We start from the raw sequence: 21308 nt of genomic DNA on the forward strand, positions 1-21308 counted from the left end.
AAAGGAGATAAATGGATAGTTAAATAGCAGAGTGAATATGAATAACCTGCAGTTTTGAACAATGAACATTTAAGTAAAGACAAGACAGGGAGGTCTGTCAGGATATGTTGTTGTAGATAGATAGATAGATAGATAGATAGATAGACAGACAGATAGACAGATTTTAAAAGCAGCTGTGTTGGTCAATAAGGAAAAAACTCTCCAAAATCCACTTCATTAGACTCCATCAAAATATCACAAAAATTAACACTGGCAAGCTTTTGAGGTCTGCAGAACTCTTCATCAGGCAAAATTATGCAAAAAGCAGGGTGTTGGGGTGGGAGTACAAAAACTATATTGGAGCCATAAGTTAGACCTAGGCCCAATATGGATATTGCAGGCTGAATAAAGTCTCTGCTACATATTCCAGGTATCACGTTGCGCATCTAAAATTCTGAGATAAAGAACCAATAGCTGCTCCTCATTTCTGAAAACATAAAGCCTCTTAAGCAAAGCACATGGGTCCCTAGTTAGGCAGAAAGCAGAGCTAGTGTTTCACTGTAGTTTTGATGCAGTACTTTACCATGGTTTTCCCAACCTGAAATGTCTATAAGGAATGATAGTCATAATTAGAAACCCAGCTATTGCTTGGTCACTATTTCAAGCCCAAGTTGGCCATAGTAAGAAGCAGGATGGTTCTTCTAGGTGGATATTCACACCCAGAAGGGTTCTTCTCATCTTCTTAAATATCAGGTGTCCCTTTGTAATAATACAGTGAAATATCTGATATGTGACAATTTAAGATCTCCATTGATATTCAGAATTGCTATCAACTGCTATGTTTTCTTCCAGGCCTATCTAAATGGCAGGACAAGAGAGAACTATTTAATGATTAGGGCCTTGTGAATAACATTAAGATTTTGAAGAGAATATAATTTGGGATTAGTTTTTCTAACAATGAGTGTTAATGTTATAAGATATACCCTTTCCAAAAGAAAACAAAAAATCTACAAATTCCAACTTTTTCTTATGTTTGTGGAAACTCAAGTGCATAGAGATCTCTGCCAGTTCTTTCGTGACTTTGCCAGATGATTTACTTTGCAACTCCCATTGGCCTCACGAGTGGCATGCCATATATCTCGCAGCAAAAGGAAATGATTAGAGAAAGGAAACTATAAGACTTCTTGCAGGTTGTTCTTATCAGTTAAAGAAATGAGGACTTACCAACAAGCCTTGTTCACCTGGCTTTCCTGGCTCTCCCTTAAACACAAAATGTTATCAACATCAATGCCATTCTTTACATTCAGTTTGTGCTTTAATAAATCATAGAGTTAACTGCTACGAGATGGCAAGTGGTCTAGATCACTGGTCTTAAACTGGTGGGTCAGGAACACAGCTTGATCCAAGGTGGGCCATAACAGGAGCACAACAACAGTAAAAGACTAAGGAATGTGTCCTCAAGTACATGCTTGGGTTAAAAGTGCATCCTGCATCTGAAAAGTCTAGATGGCTTTTAAAAGGGGATTGGAATAGACAAAGTTATGGAGGATATGTCTATCAATGGCCATTAGTGATGAAAGCTATATGGAGATTCTGGATGGGATTCATCAAATCAGTCCTCTCAGTGGAAGCCCTGCACAAGAACTTCTTCCTGTGCACCTGGGCTTTCTTCTCCTGCCACATGCCCCCCCAAAACTGGGTTGGGAGAACCTCCAGAATGGTGCATGGGCGGGGGGACTGTAATGCTTGGCCTGATGAAACAACTTGACAACCACAACACTAATTTCCACCCTCCACGTTCAGAGGCCACTGAGCATCAGATGCTGCGGACCAACAACAGGGCGTGTTCTTTTTTTTCTTTTTTAACAGGATTTATACACTGCTTAATCAGCACCTCAAAATGGTTTGTATAAAACCATCTCTGTGCCTGCTTTGGGGCTTCCATAAAGCACTGAATTGGCAATTGCATGAAGCAGGGCTCTTCCTATGTTCTTTTAATGCCAACTGTCTCTTTGTTATATTGCAGTGAAATATCTATTGACGAATTTGTGACCATTTGGAGAGCACCTGCTATGCCTTGCTTACCAGAATTTCCTGGCTGCTGGTGCTCACAGAAATGGGACTAGAATCTATGTGCCACAGATCTGGCAGTGTTCTAAGAGGATATGCTCTTTAATTAGCTGGGTGGCATGTAACAATATTTTTAAGTGTTATAGGGCAGTTCTAATTTTAGACATAGAATCAGATCTAAGAGTTGATCAAGTACGTATCAGGCCAGGGATTATAAGGTGCTATGATTTAAGTCAATAATCATCGTCCTCTGGAAGACAAATATGTCAATGTTTTGAAAATGAGTCAGGTGACATAAGAGCAAATTATAAATGCTTAAATGAGGGGCTGCTTCCCAGGTGGTGCTAAGCTACAACTATCATCATTGATGGGAGTTGAGAGTCCAGCAACATCTGGAAGGCCACATATTAGTCACCCTGGTCTAAAAGTAAATAAAAAGGCTTTCTAACTCAATAAGAAATCAAACACCCATACATTAATAATTAAAGACTATTTGTTTATCTTCTCTTAATGTTAACTATCACTGAAGAAGCAGCTATAAAATCAAATGCAATGCCTTTGCTTTTTAAAGGTTATTCAGAATGAAGGTTGTGCAGAAATGCTTTTGCTATGAGTGCAATACAGCCACATAGCAGTTCTATAAAGTGAATGGCAGCCAGCTATCTAAAATTATTTGGAAAGATCAATCTGTATTGAAGATAGAAGACCAGGGCATCTGGGTATTATTTCTGATGTTATTACTTATACCTGCCTTTTCCTCTGATGGAACTCTAGGTGACTTGCAGGGGAAAAAACAAGATTGCTAAAAACATTGACAAAACAATAATTAAAAAAACTATTAAACACCATCACCACTATTATTATTATTATTACTACCATATTTTTCGCTCTATAAGATGCACAAGATGCATCTAGTTTTTGGAGGAGGAAAACAAGAAAAAAAATATTCTGAATCCCAGAAGCCAGAACAGCAAGAGGGATTGCTGCACAGCGAAAGCAGTGATCCCTCTTGCTGTTCTGGCTTCTGGGATAGCTGGTGCAGCCTGCATTCGCTCCATAAGACACACACACATTTCCCCTAACTTTTTAGGAGGGAAAAAGTGAGTCTTATAGAGCAAAAAATACGGTATATTACAGTGCCTAGTCACACTGTATCTGCAAGTAGCATCACACATTCTCAATGTGCATCTGTAATTCCACTCACAAAACATGGAGCCTATCTACGTCTATGATAGTAACACACATGGATGGCTGACTCACCGGTAAGCCAGGCATTCCGCGAGGGCCATCTTTGCCAGTATCTCCAGGAGGACCCCTTGGTCCAGGAGGCCCTGGAGGCCCCGGGGGTCCGGCTTGTCCTTGGTCACCCTGAACACCAGTCAGTAAAATCAGCGTTAGTAGACAGCTTTCGAATCTTAGCAGATAAGCTCTCAATTGCACAAAACACAGTAAGAGAGAGAGACAGAGAGGCGATATTCAAGGGAAGAGTTTGTGAAGGGGCAAAAGAGCTCAAAGTATATGCTAAACAAGGATCTTGATCCAGCTGTGTGCAGAACCATCAAGATGGTTGGTGCTGTCATATTTGACAGCACAGCACCTGTGTGTGGAGAAAAGGGGACTGGACTCCAACCTCTCAGCCTCAAAGAACTTATTGGCACTACTGATGGATTCTCAGGTGGCAGCAGAGACTAGGACCATAGCCAACATACGCTAGTAAGCTGGCTGTGGCTGATCCTCTCAGACAAGGATTTGGCCTCAGTTATCGGTGTTTTCACAAGCTTCCTGCTTGGATTACTGCAATGTACTCTATGTGAGGCTGCTGTTGAATATGCTTTGAAAGATGCTAGTGTCAGCCGTCTGAAATGGGACTTTCACCTAAGGTTCTGGATACAAAGACAGAATCAAATCCACACTCCTAGCCCTAAAAAAACCCTAGTGCAGCCTATAACCATGTGCATAGTGCCTCATTACACATAGAATCATAGAGTTGGAATAGACCACAAGGGCCATCGAGTCCAACCCCCTGCCAAGCAGGAAACACCATCAGAGCACTCCTGACATATGGTTGTCAAGCCTCTGCTTAAAGACCTCCAAAGAAGGAGACTCCACCACACTCCTTGGAAACAAATTCCACTGTCGAACAGCTCTTACTGTCAGGAAGTTCTTCCTAATGTTTAGGTGGAATCTTCTTTCTTGTAGTTTGGATCCATTGCTCCATGTCCGCTTCTCTGGAGCAGCAGAAAACAACCTTTCTCCCTCCTCTATGTGACATCCTTTTATATATTTGAACATGGCTATCATATCACCCCTTAACCTCCTCTTCTCCAGGCTAAACATGCCCAGCTCCCTTAGCCGTTCCTCATAAGGCATCGTTTCCAGGCCTTTGACCATTTTGGTTGCCCTCCTCTGGACACGTTCCAGTTTGTCAGTGTCCTTCTTGAACTGTGGTGCCCAGAACTGGACACAGTACTTCAGGTGAGTTCTGACCAGAGCAGAATACAGTGGCACTATTACTTCCCTTGATCTAGATGCTATATGCAGGTCTAGGGGATTGTACACTGACTACCTACATTAGGATGACTTCAGTTTGTGAAGTTTGTTTTCTGCATTAGGACACTATGCAGGAATGTTTAACACAAACTTGCAAAATTCTACCAATACATTTCTGCCATGGGAGTAGCCAGGACTTTTGTTAGGGGGGCAGGGAGGCAGAACCTCAGTTTGCTATGTATTTTTATGTATTTTTATTTATGGGGGGGGGCAGCTGCCCCTCCCTGCCCTCCCTTGGCTATGCCCATGATTTCTGCAAAGGGGCAAATGTTTACTTGGCCAGCATGTTCATTTTAAAGACTGAGTGATTAGACCTGTGTGGAGGCCGTAAAACTTTTATGGGCAGCTTACAAAACTGGTTCATGAGACCCAGCAAGCGACACTGACTGAGCTCTAAGCAGGCTCTGAAATATAACTGCCTTGTTGAAAAGCTGTACAGTACTTTTCATGCTATAAATCAAACAGCAATAATATTTAATCTCTCTTTAGCAACCATTTTATAGCGACAATTGAGAAACAACATTTACAGCTTCAAATATATCCACATTGGAATAATTTAATCTAGTTGGGCAACGAACCGTTAAATCACAATGATTCCTCTTCAAAAATACTAAGTTCTGTCCAGTTTCCAGTAAAAAGCTAACAGAAAATAGTTGGCAAAATTAATTTTGTGGTTTACGGCAAAGCTCCATGCAGTGTCTTCTAGCCCTTTGCAAATAAATAAATAAATAAATAAATAAATAAATTCCATTTCATTATGAACAATGTGGTTCAGCAGTATTTACAATTCAGCAATCAGCTGCAAGCAAAAGCATAGCAAAAGGTGCAGAGAGAGATTAAGCACTACCTTAATGAGGCGGCGTTTAATGAGCTGCTGATCAGCAGAGAGAAACCCATGATTGATTTTAGGAAACACCATCTGATCAGGCAGGTGAGGTCAAAGGTTGAAGTTCAGAGGTGAAAGAATTGGAGAATAGACATCAGAAGGCCCCAAGAAAGAAATAGAAATATATACATTAGACTTGCAATAGCAAATATAATAAACAACTGGTGCTTGTGTCCGATAAAGGAATCTATGCTTTCTTTTAAAGGGATTGCAGCACTAATCTAAAGAGAGAGAGCGCAGGAAATCATCTATTCATTACATTGCCACCTAATGAATGCAAAGGTAATGCAAGTCAAGCTTACTCTTCTCTATGGTTTTTATTCTTTTTTGGCCAAGATTTAGAACTACACTGAACACCTTTATTATGCTTCACAAGCAAAGATTCCTAGAGACAAAGCACCAGTTCAGCATTTAGTCAGACTTTCCAAACAGCATATTGTGCCATGAAGAATGATGCCATTAAAATGACATACTGAGTCTGCTGGTCCATAGATAGCTTAAATCATTTCTGCTTAATACTTGAAAAAATTGAAAACACGAAGCCATGAATGCCTAATAAACTGCATTTTTACCCTTAGCGTTTTGACGTAGATTCATTTGAGGCATTGTGCATCCTTGTGTGCCCTTTACAAGCAGAGTTGCAATACAGTTCCTGCTAAGAAAATTCTCATTAAGAACACACACACGGCTGGAAGCTGGCAGAGATACCAGCATACATAATCCTAGCCTTGTGCCCTCTCATATGCCAGGTAGTTCCACTGATACCTGGATAGCACAACAGCACTGAAGCAGCACGTGTGATGACAATTACGATATGTAGGGTGGGCTAGCCGGCTTCCAAAAACAAACTAAGCATTCATGACACTTCTATGCTGATACAGAAAGACTGGCTAGCTGGTACAGGTCAGCCACAAACCTTGACGGTCAGGATCTGATTACTGTGAAGAGCAGCAACTGTGGGAAAGCCTGGCAGACCCTAGGAACACACACATGGTACCAAAATAACACGACACAAAACGTCACACAGAACAACAACTTAATAACAGACATGACATTTAATAGGTTTTTATCTCTATCGTTATTTTTGTTGCTAAGGGTGGCCTGTTAGAGATTCTGTTTTCTATTGAGGGGTCCAAGAAAGAGTAAGGCCACTCAGAATTATAAATGTTTAATTTTTTAAAAAAAAACAACAACAGATCACAATTGTGAATATTCATTAGTTTTTAGTACATTAGCAGGAGAGAAAGACACCTCTTTTTTTTTAGCATATGTTAAGCTAAGGCCACAAGAGCCGTGTAGGCAAAAAACTCTGAAACGACAGATCTTTTTAACTTCATTTTAAAATCCTCTCTTTAGCATGCAACACAAAGAACATGAACTGACAGTATTTATAGACATTAATACACTGGACATTGGACTAATACGAGATCCAGAGTGTTAAAAAAACAATTGAGAGCAACATTTGATATGTATAGAGCTGTATTTCATGTACATGATGAAGTTCAACTCTTCCATTTCCCATTGACCGGCTCACTGCTATATTTTAACACCCTTTACACAATCAGAAAAGGCTGTCAGATGTGACAAGAGCACCCAGCTTCTTATACCTCACGAGTACTGCACTGGATGATTGAGAATGAGGGGTGCATTAGAGGCCAGCAACCTTTGCAATATAGGTGAAAAATGTCCTCCGATAATCTTCAGGGCAGAATGTTACACAGAGAGTCCCTGAGATTACTTCTGATTTGCCACAGGATCCTGCTTTTTCCTTTGCTTTTTACTCTTAGTGTAAGTCATTAGCAACACCTATTTTTTCCTCATAAAGTTCTGCTTAAGGGAATCAAGAAGCGCCACCTCTTCTTTGGAGTGTTTTAAAATAATTTTGTTAAAGCAAAGCCCTTTCCTATCAGTTTGCTCTTACATATTTCCATTAATTTTGGTTCAGCGATTCATCACTTAATTCTATGGAATGAGAGAGGATTACTTTTTTAAAAGATCAAAGCAAATATTTCGGTTTGGTTACTTCTTTAAAAAAACACTCTTGTGGCCCCCAAAAGTTTTGAATACATATCATTTACATAAAATAACCCTCCCCTCCAAATTCAGATAAGCAGAGGACAAGAAACCCTACTTACAGAAACAGCAAACTAGATGGAGTTTTCATTAATTTTACTGCTCAGTATATGTGTTGAAGTACAGGGGTGTGGAACTTAATTGGCGCAAGAGCCACAGTCCCTTATGAGGAACCTTCCAAAACCCACATGCTGGTCCAGTGGTACCTCGGTTTTGAAGCGTCTCAGAAGCTGAACATTTTGATTTTCGAATGCTGAAAACACGGAAGTAAATGCTTTTGTTTTCGAACACACCTTGGAAGTCGAATGGCTTCCGCTGCATGTTTTTCAATTTTCTCCATTGAACTTGCAGCCAGCCCTTTGTGCCTCAGTTTTCAAACATTTTGGAAGTCGAATGGTCTTCTGGAATGGATTACGTTTGAGAACTGAGGTACCACTGTAGTAGGCTAGACCAGAGGTAAAAGTGCTCAGAGTAATGGATGTGACTCTTAACATTGTACAGGGGCTGCATTGCAGAAACACTCGTATCGGAGGTTTCAACATATACATACCGAATGCACACGTTTCTCTATCCAGCTACTCAAAAGGCATTGGCAACTAAGAAAGGCATTCCCACTAAGAAAAAGCAAAGGACAAAGGTGGGATGAAGGGATGGGGAGCAGTGTGGCCAGGAGAGGAGCTGGATAGAGAAGGCTGAAGCCACATCCAGAACCAGAGCCTGAGATTCCCAGCCCTTGTTGTTTAGATATATCCACCTCTTTCCCCCCTCTTATGATAACCAGAATGCCTGTGGTTCATTAGCCTTTTTCTGCACGTTACAGCTTCAACTCTTACTGAATAAAAACAGAAACTAAGTCCAAAGATTATATATATATCGGTTTTAAAAGCGGATCAATTTTCTTTTAAAAAGTAATGTTAATTAAAATGACCATTCTAGGGGGAAATTGAACATCTTTTTAATAGGAAAATTTTTATTCAGAAACCTTGACAACTGCAAATATGTAACTCAAGAATATCCACTGTGAATTTTCATAATGAAATTGATAAAATTCATGTGGGCACATCCACAAATTTAGATGACTTTTAAAAAGGATTAGGTGAGTTCACAGACGTATGATAGCCAAAGGTAATCTAAATGTACTGAGGCATTTCACCTCTACATACCAGATTCTGGGATCAAAGAATACGCCTATTGCTCCCATTACTTGACTGTGATCTTCCAGGATATAGTTGGAAACAACATGGTGGAGTAGATAGTTCTTAGTCTGATGTACTATGCATTGTTCTTAAACTCAGTGATTTACAACCATAATTTATACTGCAGGATTAGCTGTGTAGGGAACAATCCTACAGTCATTGTAGGCACCACAGGATATAGTGCATCACCCCCTCAGTGGGTGGAGAGGAAGATCTGTCTTCTGAGAAGGAGGTATGTACATGGATGCCTCCTTGGAGTAACATTAGAAAGGTCTACTACCATTGTTCTTCCACTGTCAGTGGTGCTCCAATACCTGAGAAGGCAATACAGAGATGGGGATTGGGGGCCAATTTAGAACTGCCCAATCAAAAAAACCAAAAACCAGAACAGGGGTGGGAAGTACACCAACTCTGAAGCTGGCCTACTGATTCCAAAACCCATAAATGGAACCAATGAGAGGGAAATACAAAGTGTGGGGAGAAAGGAAAGGATGGCAATGGTTGAAAAAAGGAGTCAGTCCCTTACAGCTTGGGACTTCATAGTTCCTGCACTGTAGATTCCCCCACCTGGCTCTAGGTAGGAGCCATAGCTCAGTGATAGAGCCAGAGGCATAACTAAGATCCCTTTCACCCTTGGCAAGGTGCTGTATCAGTGTCGTGCCCCATCTCCCCCCCCCCAAAAAAAAAATTACTTTACTGCAATAGCTGCATTAGAAATTGCTACATTTTACGCAGCCTGGAATAAGGGTGGGAAAAAATTGCATGCCTTTGTGCTGGGCAGGAATCTTTCCCTACATTTGATCTCACCACGACAGTGCCTGTTGTCATGCACTCCATAGTCTGTATAGGTGATTTTGTACCACCCCTGTGCCTGTGCCCCTGGTGGGGCCAGTTCTGTCAACCCCTAGGTACGCCCAGGGCTGTATTAAGCATATGCAGTGCCGGGGTGCAAAGATCCACCCCCTCAGGTTGCCCAGTCCCCGGTGTGCAGGAGGGCGGAGCCAGCTGGCCGCCTCAGCATCTCTCTGGCTCGGTCACCCCCAAACTCACAGCACAGAGGTGCCTGCAGCAGAAGAGTCCGCTGCAGCAATCCAACTGACGGGCAGGCTCTTCCCTGGACTCAACTTTTGGGCCCCGGACTCTCGGCCTGGTGCCCCTGAGAGCCCGGTGCCCGGGTGCCCCGCACCCCTAGCGCCTATGGGTAAGATGGCCCTGAGTACACCTCTGGGTAAAGCACATGCTGACATCTTGGGTTAAAAAGGTTCTGACAGCAGGCGATACGAAAGACTTCTGTTAGAGATCTTGCAGACAATACTGAGCTAGATGGGCAGTAAGCTTGACCAGCATGAGGCAGCTTCCTGTGCTCTCCTATGTTCTTTGCCCAACTTTGCAAGTCATCTCAGTGTCCATTATCTCAGAGGATACTGGAGCACATCTCTTGGACTTCCTTGGGCTTGTCATTTTCCTCAAATGTGATAGATGTGCTACTTGCAACAATCCTAAGAAAGCTACCCTTCCTTCAGGAATGAAGCAATCTGTGCAGGAAGTTCCTGTTGTAGGAGGCTTGCTGTGACTACCTTTGGATAACTGCTCCACAGACAGCACTTCATAATTTCCCTGCCTATTTACAACATGGTAATATATTATGTAGCTTCCTTTGTGAACGCTGCCGGCTGTGAGCAAACCTTTGCCTATCTACTGTGCCTCTCAGGGTAGAAACAGCAAAGTCTGCTTTTGCTCCTGACCTTGCTGCACAAGCTTACATATTCCTGTGAAGATCTGGCAAACAAGGCAGGAATTGCCACCTGCTGCTCACTTGCACTTTGTACATTTGCAGCCAGCTGCTACTATTTCACATCAGATCACTCGAGCTGAAGGCCAGAGTGATCCTGACACATTATATGATGGCCTCCCCGCCCTACAACCACCTCAAGCTCCAATTAATCTCTCAGGCGGGTGCTCATTATTGTACCTGCTCTAGGGAATATAGTGTCTTGCATCGTTCCCCGTGTATTGCCAAAGACTCGCAGCAGGAGCTTTATATAAACCCTTTTATTGCAACTGCTGCTTTCTCCATCAGCAGCCAAACTAAAACAATAATACACCACAGAGTATGAGAAGGCCAAAGGGCATTCTTCCTCCCAACATGTGCATTCATTCAAAGCAGAGCTTTAATTTTAATGGAGGGTGTCACTTCTTGGAAACTTTGCAGTCATAAGAAATAATCTGATATGAAATGGTTGTATTCTTGGGAGGGGGAAGGGAATGTTTTGTAAGCAATGCAGCCTCTTCAAAAAATGTGGCATTCAGTGATCTATTTCTACTCACGCCTTGGCAGGAAATAAATGTTCCAATTAGACGTCCTTGGGTTTTAAAAGTATTCGCATTCCTCCAGAGTTCTGCATCATCCACAAGTAAACAGTTTTGGATAATGGCACTTCCTCATGCAAATAATTAATGATGACGCTGAAGAGCATCAGATCTAGCACTCTAAAACTTCATAGGATAATTTATGACTATTACTATTTTTTCACCTAGGTGCATAGTCAAGTTGTCATAAATGCATCTAACACACGTTTTGATTCATGTTTTATTCTACTGCTATCATTTTGCAGTGAACTGTGCTCACATCAATGGGGGGGGAACCAATATATGCATGTAAATAAACAAATATATGCTTTCTTAGATTAATGTCAGTCAAGCCCTAGTTTCAGTCCATTTCACAAAATCGTAGAATTGTAGAGTTGGAAGGGATCCTGAGGGTCATCTAGTCCAACCCCCTGAAATGCAGGAATCTCAACTAAAGAATCCATGACAGGTGGCCTTATCAAACCTCTGCTTAAAAGCCTCCAATGAAGGAGAGTCCACTACCATCCAATAATGTTAGAAACCTCTGGGCAATTTGTCATATACAAAGAATCAACCATCTTTCCAGTTTTACCTTCCCCCTTCCAATATTTCCACATTCATCAGCTTCAAAATGCAGCACAAACCCATCTGAAGTGTGCCTTATATAAAATGTTCAATTCCAACTGAGGAATACATAACACATTCTCAACCATTTGCTCCAAACAACCAATATTTGCAACTCATTTTGTAAGACATATCCCAATATCTATTTAATTATTTAAGAAAACATAAAAGCAAGTAGCTCTGGATGTCTTCCTGATAAAATCATGTTTACTACTAGTTATCATTATATATGCTTAATTAGGGCTAAGACTTGAAACAAGAGTGGGGTGCATTTAGTGAACATTTTCTCACCCTGAAGGGCAATGCCTATTAAGGATGTACTGACCACACATCGTTTTGCCAAATCTAATGCACTGTGTGATTATTTCATTGTTATGGGGAAGGGAAAGAACTATTCCAAACTTTCAGGAGAGTAGAGCTGTCATCAGGACACCAGCATGCGCGCGCGCGCGCACACACACACACACACACACACACACATGATGCACTACGGACAGGGGGTATTTCAGGAAACTTTTCAGTTAGCTTGAAAAGTTACCCTTTTCATGTTGCAAATCATTTCTGGGCAGCATTCTTTCAACCCTAATTTTAATTATGTGAATTAGTACCTTTGTGGGGGATAGACTCAGAATTGGCTAGTAGATGTTTAATTATAACGATGGGTTGACTAATCTATCAACATCCTGCAACAGCATTCTACCAAATGGAGCTGTTTTTTGTGGGAGGACTGCAATTCACATATAATATGATGTGGCTAGTTGAAAAGGAAGAGCACTTTCTGATAGGTTAGCTCCCATAGGAACTCGATTCTGGGTTCAACAGCCCAATCAGAGGTTTGCTAACTTACTAAATGGATTGGCCAAATGAGTATCTTTCAGCCTCAACTACGTGCTCATAAACCTGGCATGGCATGGGACTGTGGTAAAGATGAAGTAGACATGATTCACAAACCACTACATTACTTCTGCTTTATTATTGAGCATCTGCTCATGCGTTAGAGAGGCAATCAGAGGCAAAACAAGGGTTAATCATACAAGAATATTAACTAGAGAGTCCTAACAGTTTTACCAAAGCAAAAGAATCTGTTTAATCACTCAAGTTAACAAAGGTTAAGATAATAAAAGGAAGTTCTGAATGCCTTCACTTTCTGGAACTTAATCCCTCCTGCTGAAGACATTTGAAAGATGCTATCAGTTGCGTACAGCCCCAGCTGTTAAAAAAATTTACTTGGAACACTCCATGTGGAGAAAATAATTTTATGAAAATAGTTAAGTATGCACCCTGTGTGGCTTCTTATTGCACTTAGACCCCAAAACTAATTTAAAGTCAGCTGCTGGATAATGATTGTGAGACCTGATAAACAATAAATCTTTTCTATATCAGAACTGAATGGCAGTAGTGCTTTATTATCATTTGCAGAAAGGGGATAGGAAATAGATTAACATACTCAATTAGAGCCGTTTAGTGCATGCTCAAGGTCTATTTTCATTAATTACTGCTCTGGTTGGACAATAAATCATGAATGATCTTCAAGTGCCAAGGTTCTTTAAGTAAAAGTCATTTTGAAATATTGGAAGTGCTTGCTAATTTCTCTAGTGCAAAGATTTCCAAGTACAGCTGAAGTAAACAGAAGCTGTGCATTGGGTGGTACACAGAACTGTCTGGCTTAATTCTCTCTTCTTCAGGATAAAACTGATGGAGAGCTCTTAAGACATTTGGTGATATAAGTGTTTACAAAAAGAATAACTCTTCAGGAGACTTTAATGTGTATTAAGTCAGTTTCACTTGTAGAAGTTGACCTGCAATACCCTAAATGAAATTCTCCTGTAAATAGGCCAGAGGTTTTCAACCTTTTTGAGCCCACGGCTCCAACTACATTCTTTCTGTGGCACCCCTGTGGGGTTCAGAAGCCCAGTTATGGCAGCCTCTCACCCTTTTTCAAATACCCTACCCTGTGGAGTGCTTCCTCAGCTTCCTCTCCTTGAGAGTCCTCTGGGCAGTCGCTGCTGCCACCCCTGGTCTCTGAACTGCCTCTGCTACCCCAAAGAGAGGTGTTTGGAACCTACTAGTATGCAAATTTCTGTTCACTTTGAGAGTTGAGCTTAGCTCTGTGGGGAAAGGCCTTGCGAAACTCACACCTCCACCTTCTTGTTTCTCCACTTCCTCTGCTTGAGGGAAGGTGGAAAGGTTGCCAGATCAACACTTTGAAAATAATGCTGTAATGTGTGTTCCATGCAATGCTAGTGTGCCTCATACTAGTAGGTGTAGGGCCTACTAGCACACAAATTTCATTCACTTCTGTCAAAAGGTGAGGAGCTATCCTAATAGTGAATGGGAGGTACAAAGCAGACTTGGATAGACCCTGGATCAAACTGTTCAGTCTACAAAGCACCTTAAAATGAAGTGGAATTTCTGGAAGTACCTAATCAAGGGACCCTGACCATTAGGTCCAGTTGTGGCCGACTCTGGGGTTGCGGCGCTCATCTTGCTTTATTGGCTGAGGGAGGCGGTGTACAGCTTCCAGGTCATGTGGCCAGCATGACTAAGCCACTTCTGGCAAACCAGAGCAGAACATGGAAACGCCGTTTACCTTCCCGTTGGAGCAGTACCTCTTTATCTACTTGCACTTTGACGTGCTTTCGAACTGCTAGGTTGGCAGGAGCAGGGACCGAGTGATGGGAGCTCACCCCGTTGCAGGGATTCGAACCGCCAACCTTCTGATCAGCAAGTCCTAGGCTCTGTGGTTTAACCCACAGCGCCACCTGCGTATGGTCAGTGCACATTCCTAATTTTTACTGGACAAGGAGTCAATTGTGTACTCCGGAAAGAAGAAACAGTGAGAATATTAGCTATACACTGTCTAGATCTGGAAATAAAAAAATATCTTCCTGTGTCAGTCAGCTAGTTAAATATTTATGACTGGGTGCCTAATATTTTAGAGTCACAACTGTTACTAACCATATTAGTATCTTTTTTCCCCAGAGGACTAAATTCTTATAATTAGAAACTATAATCTAGTTTCTTCACTCAATAATCCTGTGAAATAAGAGTTACTGAGTTGCCAAAATCCATTTAGTATAAGGTGTCCGTGGTTTAATAGCAGCAAGTCTACCTGTCCAACCCAAACAATTTACTGTCTGTGCCATTGTGGAAACTTGCCAGAGGAAGTAGATGCTTGCCACCTCTCTACTGCACTTCAGTGCCAAGATAAAGTTGCCCAAAGGGTAGGATCATGCACAAAAGCCAAGCAACACAATGTGTTTCATCTGGTATTATTGTGGCCAGGTTCTGAGAGACACATTTCTCAGATATGGTATAAGCTCTCCTTTCCCATCAATATGCAATTCAGTTCACTTAGAGACTGCTACCCCTAACAGCTGGGGAAGTTTTTGTTTTTGGGCAGAGCAGGGATATGAAACTGAGTCTCTGACTTCCATCTTTCCACAGTTGCTACTGCATCAGAACAAAGCAATGCAACAGGTAAAAGCTGAGCCAAACTATTGCTGTCCTAAAGAGATCTCTTCTTATGCTGCAACTTGTGGCACAACTCTCACATCAAATTCAGCTGTTCACAATCTGAGAACTGCACATTGGCTGTGATATTGTGAGGGATATTTGATCTTGGTGCTAGAATTATCACTACCTTCAGCTGACATCCTGAAACACACTGCCACTCCAAACTACTGGATGCAAATACTTTTCAAAACAAACACACATCAAGCTACGCTTCCAGTTAACCAGTTATACAGGCTGACTTCTGAGAAGTTTTAAAAAAATGTCTCTTAGCATTTACTTTTAAAAATTATTAAAATGAATTATTTGGGCAATGACATTTGATTTCACATGGGTAAGAGTCTTTGCAGTGCAATCTTATAAATGTTTACTTGGAGTAAGACTGTGTTCAGATGAGAATGAGTCTAGCCTCAGATGTCTTCCTCTACCTCAAGCATGGTTACAAGGAGATCAGGAGTTTCTATCTCCATTTTAAAATTAATTATAGTTTGCTGTGTCATCCAAATCCTAATCTTAGCTATGGTTAGTGAAAACAAGTCAGTTTACACTGCACTATGGTTTAAATCTGGCTCATTCCCACCAACCATAGTTAAAATTAACCACAATTGCAATTGGCTTTGGATGGCATGACAAGCTGTAAATAATCACAAGCTTCCCAACTCCTCCATGCTGGTGAGGAGAGCGTTCAAGTCCAGGGGAAGGCGACAATCATTCTTATAATGCTAAATTATGGTTTAGCCCAGTGGTTTTCAAAGTGTGTGGTGCACTGCAGTGATGTGGCAGGAGAGGGTGACAGGAAGATTCAAGGGCAATGAATATAATATTTTGGGAACAATTCATGTTCTTATGCACCTGCATTATTTTATATTTTATGGATGCCCCATGATCATATTATAAAGCAGTTGTGTTCTACGTTATAAATCAAGCACTGCTAGGAGTTGTTACAATGCATTCCTTACCAATAAAAAATTCGGGGTGGAGGGAGCAATTTTTGTTCTGAAAGTGTGGCCCAGAGAAAAAAGTTTGAGAACCACTGGTTTAGTGTTTTCAAGGGTGGTGTGTCCCATTTTGCCACTTGACGGTCTGTTTCTAGCACCTCCAAGCTGGCTGGAAAAGTCTCCTGTCTGAAACTGCTAATCAGTGTCAACATTACTGAGCTAGATGGACCCAGTGGTGTTGCAACGGGGGGGGGGCGGTGCGCCCTGGGTGCCATGTCTGGGGGGGGGTGACAAGAAGGCACCCCGTGGGGCTCACGGTGGCGTGAGCAGCCATCGCGCTGCCACAGCTGCATGTGGAGGATCCTCAGTTCTCAGCTGCAGCCACACATACATAGCGGTTTGCCGCTGGCGCTGCTCAAGCGCCGTACGGATGGCGGTGAGATCCCTCTGTTGCCACTACAGCCATGAACGGAGGATCCTCCATTCGTGGCTGCAGCCACGAGCAGAGGATCCCAGCACTGTCTGTATGGCGCTGGAGCGGCGTCGCTATGTATGGCGCATGCGCTGTATGTAGTGACACCACACATGCACAGTACATAGCGGTTTGCCGCCCTGGGTGTCACGATGCCTTCATTCGTCCCTGTTTTAGAGTTCTTGGCCACTCATTTACAGTGATAAGGACAGTCAAGCTCACTACAGCATTTTGTATTCATAATAAAAGTTTGAAAAACAGAGTAAAAATGCTGAAGTCGTGAATATGGAACTAAAAAGATCAAACTGTTAAAAAGAAAATCCCTGAAAACTGTTCTGGCTCTGTAAACTATTTTCAAAACCACATTCCTTGCCTGCCATATAACATCAAATGTGTAGGACCCTATCCAGAAATCCTGAGTTCATAAATGCTTCATCATGACTATATATGGCCGTTATGAAATTCCAAAGACATAATAATGTTCAGCCTAAAACATGTTGGCCAGGATCCAAAGGGCTGCAAGTGGAAAGGAAATTACTCCTTGCAGTTTCAGGCAAGGACATACAAATCCTAGAGTAAGAAATGAATACATTGAAAGAAAATGTGCTACTTTTGATCTTCACATTTGGAACAAAATCCCTGTATAAGGTTTTATTTTCCTCGTGCAAATTTCTACTACAAGCTGAAGAAGGAAGCTTTCCCATGAGTGTTGGGCTGCTAGACATTTGGAGTCCAGCCAGACAAAATCAATGGGCACACTTCCAAGTAAGATATTAAGGTCTGAGCTGTTAGATCAGTAAAATCTTTAGTACTGTTGTTGGATATACCAGCCAACATTTCACAGATAACAAATAGGGCTATGCCTTTGCCGCCTGTTGTTCTACCAAAAAAATTTGCCTCCTTATTCTTGGTTGAGGACTAGATTAATTTGCTATGTCCTCCGCTTATTTCCCCAGTCTGTTCTCTAATGATTTAAAAATCAAGATGGTGATTGTTCTTTATGTTAAATACATATTAGAAAAACTTAAGTGTCCTACAGTGTTCTGATTCACACATCATGGCAAACTATAACATCTTGTGAATATGCAAGCATGTGGGCTCCCTACTCAGTTGCTCCTACCCAGTTGTTCTGCTGCTATTGTTGTCCCCTGATAAACCATATGTTCAGACCTAATGCTAAGCCAAACCATGGATTAGCCCCAGGTAGAAAAGCAGCAATGTAGGAGTAGGGTTGCCATATTTCAAAAAGTGAAAATCCGGAAACAAAAGTTGAGTTTTTGAGCTATATTTTATGAAATCTGCCAAAATCTACACTACCAACATGGGCTGCCATACATCCGGATTTCCCCAGACATGTCAGCAATTTCTGCCAAGACACAGTTTACGAGAGCTGAATACTGGATATATCCGGGAAATTCTGGATGCATGGCAACCCTAGGTAGGAGGGCATAAACCTCAATTCTTACTCTTTCCTCATGGTTTGGCTTTAGCATTACATGTTAAGAAAATAAAAGAACACGACTGAAGTTTGAGCCAAATTGTGAACAGGGACAGAAAACTTAGTTTTGAGTATTGTCTGTCTCCACAGAAATCTGAACTGGTTGAAGCTGCCTCTGCCGATCTGTGGGGTGTTTAAGTTGTGCCTTCACCTAGGTTCAGCCTGTATATTTGTAAACAAAGGAAGTATTACAAAGATGCCAATAATTCTCTAATGGCTCTTTCAAATTTGGGTAAATGCTGCACCCCTGGTCTGTAAAATCGGAATGTTTGTAGTAAGAAGGAATGTATGCTATGAGCATATAATGTCAATTCTGGCTCAACTGCACTGGCTGCCAATCAGTATCCTGGCCCAATTCAAAATGCTGGTTTTGACCTATAAAGCTTTAAATGTCTTAGGACCACAATACCTGTCAGGGAACTGACATCGGAGCGAGAGGCGAAGGGGAGGCTCCCAGATGATGCTGGCGAAGGACCCAGCAGCAGGGGGAGAAACAGCTCAGTAGAGGGGGAAGCCAATCAGCGCAACACCAGGGACAAGGGGGGCAGACGGGGGAATTGGAGAGAGGGCTCCAGGACTCTTCACTAGACATCAGTGAGGAGAGCCCAGGTCCTCCGCTACCCACGCCTTCCCTGCGCAGAAGACTCCCGCGCAGCGAGAGGAGGAGGAGACTGGGTGTCAAACAACTTTTATGTTGGAAGAGGTTCAAGAAACGCCCACTGACAGATTCTGCCAGTGACTGAGGCAGCCATGATGAGAAGGGGCTGTGCAGTCAGAAAGGTTTAACAAGGCAAATTAACCGAGAAAGGCACCAGTTTATGCACAAGTAACTCATACCTATTACAATACCTTTCCCCCTATGTACCAACCTGGACCCTGTGATCAACACCTGAGGCCCTTCTTCGTGTGCCCCCTCCACAAGAGGTCCGGAGGATGACGACACAAGCCTTTTCTGCAGTGGCTCCCCACTTGTGGAATGCTCATCCATGGAAAGCTCGCCTGACACCTTCATTGCATCTCTTTAGGCACCAGGCAAAAACATTATTCTTCTCCCAGGCCTTTGGCCACTTAAACAATCTATAGCCTTTTGAGCTGTGTGTGGGTATTATTGTTTTGCTTGCTACTCTGTTATGTATTTTGTGTTTTTATACTGTAAATCACGCTGTGATCCTCAGGTGAAGGATGGTACAGAAATTTCAACCACCATCATCCACAGCATCTCTAGATAGGGCTGGAGTGCCACTGATAGTCAGCATAGACAGCATAGACCTAGATGGGCCAACGGTTTGACAGAGGATAAAAGAGCTTCCTGTGTTTTTATGTGGAGGTATTTTGGTTTTGAAAACCTACTGTGAAATCTATCAAATCAGATATTTTAAAAGACTTTTAAAAAAATTCTAGTCTAGTATAAATGTTCACTTCTTTTGAATGTGGTGCCAAATATATTTTCATGTGCTTTCGCTCCACACCATACACATTTGAATAGAATGATTTTTTTAAAAAAATAATGACTGAGAGCAGACCCATTACTGGAATTTGAGAGCTAATTAAAGTTATTCATGCATCAAAAAGAGGCTTTAGCTATATTTTCATACACTGTGGGGATTGAACCTTAGTGACAGACAGCAGCAATAGCAAGTCTCTGAAAAGGAGAGGAATGCCTTAGTAATAGTTTTGAATGGTATAAAACAATTGGGCTTCCGAGCATAATCACAACCTGCTGTCTGTCTCTTCTTTTCTCTTATGTTTCATAACTTGGTTCTCCTGCAGTAGTGGGTTTCCCTGGTTGCAGACTTCCCTGACACAGGTGGGAGGGAACTCACCATTTTACATTATTCACAATACCCTGGAGTGCTGAGTGTAGCCTTGCTCCGGATCCTTGGAAGAAATTAAAAATAGCAGCTTCCCAGGTCCAACTACCTTGTACAGGCACCCCAGTAACAGTGGGATTTGCCAGGATTCTGGGGCCTGGTCTGATCTTGTTAACCCCCCCCCCCAAATAAATAAAGACTAGTACAGCAGGAAAGAGGGGTCTATCCTAGTTCTTTGCAGGAGGCACTGGTTTTTAGGGAGCACTAAAAAAATAAATCCTGCCAACCTAGCAGTTCGAAAGCACATCAAAGTACAAGTAGATAAATAGGTACCACTCCAGCGGGAAGGTAGACGGCGTTTCTATGTGCTGCTGTGGTTCGCCAGAAGCAGCTTAGTCATGCTGGCCACATGACCTGGAAGCTGTACGCCAGCTCCCTCAGCCAATAAAGCGAGATGAGCGCCGCAACCCCAGACTGGACCTAATGGTCAGGGGCCCCTTTACCTTTACCTAAAAAAAGAAATCCTCCATTGTTGGGTCCTGCTAAGGCCCAGTCCCCAGTAGAGGCTCTATCACTTACAACAGAGGACTGGTCCTGCTATTCCTCTTCCTTCTTGCTCTTGCTGCCTCTTTACCTGCCTCTGGAAGTGTTTCAGCAGCAGCAAAAGCATGGAGAGTGAACAATGGCTTCCATGTGCCCTCTCCTTCTGGGCAATGGTGAAAACTGAGTCAAGAGGGAGAGGACAACTGAATGGCCATTGCTTACAGTGCTAAGAAGCCAGATAAACTTGGAGCAACGTCTAGTGCCCAAGCCCCCCTCCCTCAAAAATCTTTGGAGCCAGCACTGTAATGGCTGTTGGGAAAGCTAGCTTCTTGCTGTTTTGACAATTGTTTCCCAGTACCAGCTGGTGTTTATTCTATTTTTACTACAGTGCACAGATGTAAAGAGAAACAACTGGCGCTCTCAACATGACAGAATTTTCTTCTTTGTTTCTCTGTTTCAGCTCTAAAACAAACAAACCCAATCCTTTGAATACAGTGTTCCTGATATATTATGTTCTAGATGTGTGGAACAAATTGCTATTTCAAAAGGGCAAGTACTAAGGACATGCATGCTTCCTGCTCATAGAATTCTAATTTGTTAAAATCTACCTGCTGTTGCTTTATTAGAAGCTCATGCAGATCTGACACAAACAGGTGGAAGCTCGAAGGTTTGTTTAGTGAAACTTCTTCTTCTTTTTTAAGCATATCACAACCACTCTGAAATATATTGCCACCTAACAGCAGAAATTCCCAATTTTAGTGAGTAGTAATGTGCAGCATGAACTAATTCTAGTCAAATGTTTCTTA

The 21308-nt window shown here is 42.1% G+C and overlaps 1 protein-coding gene across 1 annotated transcript in view; it reads right to left on the reverse strand.

The window, feature by feature from the left end:
- COL25A1 (collagen type XXV alpha 1 chain) overlaps window positions 1–21308 on the reverse strand; it is a 305319-nt gene that overhangs the window by 91936 nt on the left and 192075 nt on the right. Inside the window, exons 8-10 of the mRNA XM_082237135.1 lie at window positions 5447–5518; window positions 3310–3417; window positions 1204–1239 (exon numbers count right to left, since the gene is read on the reverse strand). Of these exons, the coding sequence (XP_082093261.1) occupies window positions 1204–1239; window positions 3310–3417; window positions 5447–5518 (216 nt within the window). The remainder of the gene's footprint in view (window positions 1–1203; window positions 1240–3309; window positions 3418–5446; window positions 5519–21308) is intronic.

Source organism: Podarcis vaucheri, assembly GCF_965113315.1.
Source record: "Podarcis vaucheri genome assembly, chromosome: 9".
NCBI lineage: Eukaryota > Metazoa > Chordata > Lepidosauria > Squamata > Lacertidae > Podarcis > Podarcis vaucheri.